This window comes from Kogia breviceps, chromosome 3, assembly GCF_026419965.1.
Source record: "Kogia breviceps isolate mKogBre1 chromosome 3, mKogBre1 haplotype 1, whole genome shotgun sequence".
NCBI classification, from domain to species: Eukaryota; Metazoa; Chordata; class Mammalia; order Artiodactyla; family Physeteridae; genus Kogia; species Kogia breviceps.
This window is the reverse complement of record NC_081312.1, coordinates 12491555-12497879: the sequence shown is the minus strand read 5'-3', so window position 1 is coordinate 12497879 and position 6325 is coordinate 12491555. Positions and strand designations below refer to the sequence as shown.

The following is a 6325-nucleotide window of genomic DNA, read 5'->3' as shown; positions in this document are numbered from 1 at the left end:
GTTATCTTCCAATTGAAGGGAATAAGATTCAGGCTTGATGCTCTCCCCTCCCTCCTCCACCACCATTTCTCTCCCCACCCTCACTCCTTATCATGTTGTTGATGATCTCACTCTCCAGAGAGCTTTTCAAGCCAGTACACAATAAACTAAACAGAACGAGAACCAACCCCAAATGCTGAATCATCTATGATGCCAAAATGAACCAAACACAAGATCTCTTCAAATATTTAATCAGTTTGGAGACCTCTGCCTTCCAACCCAGTTGTGTAAAAATGCTAAAGAAAGCATGATGAAGGGGTCCTCAAAGAAAAAGTTGGGCTAAAATGCAGAGGAGACTGGGTTTGGGAAGACAGAACATAACATGTGCCTTAAGGCCTTTTGAAGGAATTCTACCGCGGATTAAAAAAATACTCAAATGAACAAGAAAGGATTAAACAGTTATACAGATTTAAGGACAACTAAAACTTCTTTTATGGCTGAAAATACCAGACATGGTTTTGAAATAGACTCTTTAAAAACCCTTAGATCCTGTTGTGGTTTCTTTCCATAGCCTTCTCTGTACACGCAAGAAGCAAGCGAGCTACACCCAGCATTCCCAGGAACATTTTGGGCCTTGGCAAAGAAGCAATCAGCGGGAGATAGAAAGAAGGCCTGGAGGAGTGAGAGGAAGAGGTTCACAGTTTTTGAACGTGGACTCAGACCCCAGCCAACCTTATCTACTTTCTTTGAAAAATATGGAAATAAACTGAAGGCCTTGAAAAATCACCGTGGATCTCAGGTTAGGGTGCCAATGATAATGCTTTTTGATAACTGTCATAGCAACTGGGGAAGCATGTCCTTCAAAGTGACGGGGTTTATAATAATACAGGCGTGGTCGGGACTCGGGGCTGACTCCCCAGGAGACGTTCAGCAGGAAGGGCGTCACGTCTTTCTCGCTCTCATTCTCTCTCTGGTTTCTTCGCTTCTCCTGTCCCTTGGTGCTGTTGAGAGGCAGTGTCAGAGGCTCCAGCCCAGGGCTCAGAATGGGTACTGAGACACGTATATCCGCAGTCGGATCACGGAGCTGCCTCTGAAGTTGATGACGGTGTTGACAGTGATCATTTCCAAGTCCAGCTGTATGTCCCGGGGCCCTTTGATGGGGCGTGTCATCACCAGGGTGGCACTGATGGGGCCTGTTTGCTGTGGACGGAACCGGGGATACCAGTTAGAGAAAGTCCGACTGGCTTAAGGAACCAGGGTGAGCTTGACCCCAGAAGCTGTTAAACAACGGCAGAGAGGGTGGGGAAAGCTGTCCGTCAGGAGACGTGGCCTCCGGGACAGTCACCAAAGCAGAAGGCCAGGTGGTCTGGCCACAGCCCGCCTCTGCAGCCCCAACCGGGGCGCTCCTCTTTGCCCACTGCCGGCAGACAGCCATCCCTCGATGCCATGCTCTTCCTCCAACTTTGCTCACTCTCCACCTGGCTTCTGCCTGCTGTCCCTTCAGGTCTCACCTGAAATATCACCTCCTCGGAGGAGCTTCTGTGCTTTCCCCAATCTAATTCAGGTCCCTATGACCCTCTGCCAGTGCACCCTCTACGGCGCCTCGGAAGGAAGGTATTCGTTACCATGTGTCATCGTCCACCCTATTTACTTGGTCCACGTTAGACTATGAACTCTGTAAGAGCAAGGACCGGGGGCAGGTTTTCCACCCCTGAACCCCCCAGCACCCAGCACGGTGTCTAGCATGTGGTAAGTGTTCAGTGACTGTATCCTGAATGATAGAATGAATAATTGTCCAAACTAACTACGTGACTCAGGCTGTCACTTCACTTCTCTGTGCCTCCTCTCTAAAATGAGGGTTTGTACCAGATCAGTAGTTTCCGAGTAAACAGCTCCAAAGCACCTGGGACACTTTTTAAACTAACAATTCCAGGGGCCAATTCCAAGATTTTCTGCTTCAGCGGATTTTTCGATGATGCCTGGAGAAGTGTGACTTGTTTACCAGCCTCTAGGCGGCTCTGAGCGTAGCCCCTGCTGGAGGTTCCGCTGGACACTCTGCAGTCACCGACAGCTTCGTCACTCTGTGACCCTATCGCTGTGGTCCTGATAACTTCATGTGAGCTTTTTTCCTCCTCTGAATCTTTTTCTAAAGCTTTCGAGGAGGTAAGGAGAGAGGACTGACGTAGTAACTGAGCTTCCGCCATGTGTGAGGCGCTCTTCCGGCCACTTGTATGTATATGTGCTTTATTTAATCCCCATAAAAGCTCAGAGAGGCCTGGCGACTCAAAGTGTGGTCCCTGGACCAGCAGCATCAGCCTCATGAGGGTGCTTATGAGAAATGCAGGATCTCAGGCCCCCCTAAGACCTACTGAGCCAGAATCTGGAGCTTAACACAATCTGCAGGGGATTCATGGGCACATTAACAATTGAAAGGTGCTCATCTAAAAGCACAGGACCCAGTCTGGGGAACCTAACTGCCATACTAAAGGTAGGTCTCATTATTTTTTTCCCCTGTTCCTTGTGAACTGAGGCTCAATGAGTTAAGTCATTGCTTGGGGTCACTAGACCAGTCAGGGGCAGAGACAAGGGATACCATTCCGGTGCTTTTGTCTGACCCCAACCCCCAGGGCTTTTTTACTGCACAACAATTATCAGAAAAGACTGATGTGTGCTGTACTACTTCCTAGCACTGCCCTGAAGGTCAGATGCTCGGGGGTCAGTGTAAGGCCAGAGAGTGGGTCCCTGGAAAGGAAATAGCATAAAGGGAGCAGGACATGCTGGATAATCCCTTCCTACAAGCTGCAGAGTCCAGTGCTGTGCCCAGAAACCGAAAGCAACAAGCTCTGCAAAATCAAGAAACTTGGCTTGTTTAAAACCACACCAGGCATTTTATCTGTCTCCTTGAAGGGAGGGCTCCCCATAAAGTTCTGGACATCCCCAACAGCTGCCACAGGTAGGACAAGGGCGGGGCAGGCAGACAGGTGCCACCCAGGTAGTGGGACACCCCCCCCCCCCCGCCCCAGTCCTCTGGGGTATCAGCAGCTTTATAGACACGCTATTTCCTCTTGGCATCAGCTCCCTCCATTCCCGTCAGCATCCACGCAATTGACGCCCTCTCACGCAGAGGATCGCTAACACTTCCTTGTCAACTATTACAAAACCTCCAAGCCCTGGGCCAGGACTTCAGAGGGTACAGCCAAACAAGGAAATGCCCAGGGCATTTACATATACAAATATCTCACCAGCTTTCACTGTTTGCATGAACAAAGGCCAGGAGCTGAGGACAGGCCTCTGGAGGGAGAGCTGCAGAGGCTGGGACGGGGAACGGAACGGTTGGAAACTTCCCAGTTGTCCCTTTGGGCTGTCCTTGTAAATGTCTCCAGAGTGTGAGAGCATCGCTGCCTCTCCTATTTGGAAGTAATCTTAGAGCTCAGACAGTCTGATCCCCACCAGGGTCAGATCTACAGCAGCCTGAGAAAGGCCTGCCCACAAGCACACAGAGGACTCAAGTGCCTGCCAAGAGAGCTAAGGACCGACATCTCCACTCCTCACTGGGCTTTTAGGGCAGAGCCAGGGCATTAATGAAATAGGCCTCCCAAGAAGCTCTCGTCATTGGTGGACTTGGTGGTCACTGGTACAAAATGATGTTGGTGACGGTGATGGTGGTTGATACTAGGCATTTGGTTATGACCTTGCATACATCCCTTATTTAATCCTCATAACCCTACAAAGTAAGTAGGTTAAGTACACGAGCACATGGTACTAGAGCATCTGACTCCAAAAATCAAGCTTCTAGCCACTAAGCCATACGATAAGGTCTCAAGTATCTCTCAATTTCCTGACGTCCCATGGCACTTACTCTAGTGGAGACTCACTCCTTTGCACTGTAAACGTTTGCCTGGTTGTTTCCCCCTCCCTACCATAGTGCGGATTCCTGGGGTCAGAGGCCACATCCTGTTTGTCCCTGAACTCACAATGCCTGACTCAGAGCTGCATATACAGTGGTGCTGAATTAACCTCCATGACAGAAGAAGGAGTGAGTGACTGAATGCCTGTGAAGCTGCCCGCATGGGAGTAGCTTGCAAACACCCCACCCGCTGTCTGGCTGTCCGTCTTCGTGGCCCTGCTCCTACAAACGCTCGGGTCTGTTCTGAGTCAACTCGCGGGATGGCATTGTCTGACATGGGGCAAACAGCCAGGCCACAGCAAGTCAGCTTCCCTTGGCCCGGCCACGTGATCCCCGTGCACTTGGCTACAGTCTGTACCCTGTGACCGTGCTCCTTCTTCTGGCCCTACTTGTGTCCCTAAGTCACCTGGCCAAAGCCAATCACCAGTCCTCTGTCCAGGGCTCAGTGTGAGACAGATGGCCAACGGGGCTCATGAAAGGGACATGCGCCTGCGTATGTGTGCATTTGTGACAACGTGTGTGCATACGTGTGCACGTGTGTGCATACGTGTGCGTACCTGTACCTATGCATACAAGCAAGTGTGTGCATGTGAGTGTGTGTGTGCATGAGTGAGTGTGCATTTGGTGGGTGCGGCTGTGCATACCTGTGTGTGTGTGCATGCGTGTGCATACATGTGTGGGTTTGTATGCACGTGGCTTGCCTGCTGTGTAAAATGAAGCTCTTCCCAGGTGCTCGTAATACAGTCAGTGACTCTCAGGGTGGCAGAGCCTGAAGAGCCATCAAGCCCCACCCCTCACAGGATGCTCCAGTCCCTTGAGCACCTCTGACCTCTCCAGGACCCAGCAGCCCACAAACTCAACAACAGTAGCAGCAGCAGCAGAAACGATGCTATCGATACAAGCATAACTAATGCTTACTGGACACTTTCTATTGTGATTAGATGTTAAGGTAGACTTTTCTTGTTATCTCAATCTTGGCTGAGACCCCAGAGCTAGAAAAGTAGGTGAAAATACCCTGCATCCTGAAGAGAAATGTGAGAGTATGTACAGACACTGGTGGTAGACTGCCTGGGTTCGAATCCTGCTCTGGGGCTTCCTAGCTGTGAGATCTCCGGCAAGTTACTTCGCCTCCCTGTGCCTCACTGTTCTCATCTGTAAAGCCGGGAAGGTCAAGCGGGCCCCAGAGCACAGGATTGCGGTGAAGATGAAAGGAGTGATACATGACAAGTACTTGGCATATGCCCAGCACCGTATAGGATTTGCTGCCAGTGCTGTCTGTGTAGTTCCTACTGCTGTTGTTATACGATATAAGTGTATTAAACACACTTACCAGGCCCGAAATCAAGCAAGAGGGGCTTTCAGTGTGGGTCCCTTGACGTTAAAAGATGCAGAGAGCAGCACCGGACTTTCCTGGAGAAGTCTAGGGAAGAGAGCCCCAGAGCTGCCTTGCACCACAGGGAGGAGACGGGGCTGCAGGGGAGCTGGCTGTTGGTGTCCTGAAGGCCCAGTGTACGGTCTGCCCGCCAGGGTGAGGCAACACACACACACACACACACACACAGACTTTCTGAGAGAGAGGTTTGTGGTGACAAGCGGCCAACTAGAGGCCCTCGCCCACATCTGGGAATGGTCAGTGCAAAGTCCTCAGGGAAATCTCCAAAGAACCCACAAAGCATCCCATGAAAGCAAGAGCATTTGGGCTCTGCCCCAGACAGAGCAAGACGGCCTGCCTACAATGGCAACGATCTCGAGTAAGCCCCATCCCTCCTAACCACTCCCCTTCCACCACCTGCATCCCCCAAACCCCGGAGGAGGAGCCAGGGCAGCACCTTCAGTGTGGGGAGGAGAAGAGGAAGGCAGTGCAGAGGCCAAGGTGGTGCTGGGGGTGCGGGGGCAGGGTGGAACTTTACACTGAAGGAGAGACTGGGCAGTTGAAGTTTCCACGTAAAGCAGCTGGGACTTCTGATACGGGGAAAAAAGACAATTCAATAGTAACTGAAAGTGCCTGCGAATCTGATGGGATCCGCCTGAGAGCGCATCCAGGTGTGTGCAGGTTCAAGACAGCAGAGTGAGAAAAAGAAAGTTATTGAATGTTCCATCCTGCTGGTTTGATAAAAACAGCCATTCTGTGCTCCAGGCACTGCGCTAAGTAGATGATCTCATCCAATCCTAAAGTAGATACTGTCATTATCCCCTCTTTACAGATGAGGAAACTGAGGCCCAGAGAAGTTAGGTAACCTGCCCAAGGTCATACGGTTGGTAAGTTATAGAATGCAAACGAGGCAGGTCAGCCTGTCTCCAGAGCCAACATTGGAATGAGTCCATGGGGCCTCCTGAGGACGGCACTGCAGCTTTGCACAGCTTGGAAAGGGAAAGCCCTGCTTCCTCCAACAGATTTCTGTCTTCCTGGCCCCATGCCCTGTGGCTTCACAGGGCCCC

The 6325-nt window shown here is 51.1% G+C and overlaps 1 protein-coding gene across 2 annotated transcripts in view; it reads right to left on the bottom strand.

Moving 5' to 3' along the window:
* Nucleotides 1-214: 214 nt before the first annotated feature.
* FBLN5 (fibulin 5) overlaps nt 215-6325 on the bottom strand; it is an 85503-nt gene continuing 79392 nt past the window's right edge. For both annotated transcript variants that reach the window (XM_067027880.1, XM_059056079.2), the window contains exon 11: nt 215-1179. In XM_067027880.1, coding sequence (XP_066883981.1) covers nt 1018-1179 — 162 coding nt within the window. In that variant the 3' untranslated portion in view covers nt 215-1017. The remainder of the gene's footprint in view (nt 1180-6325) is intronic.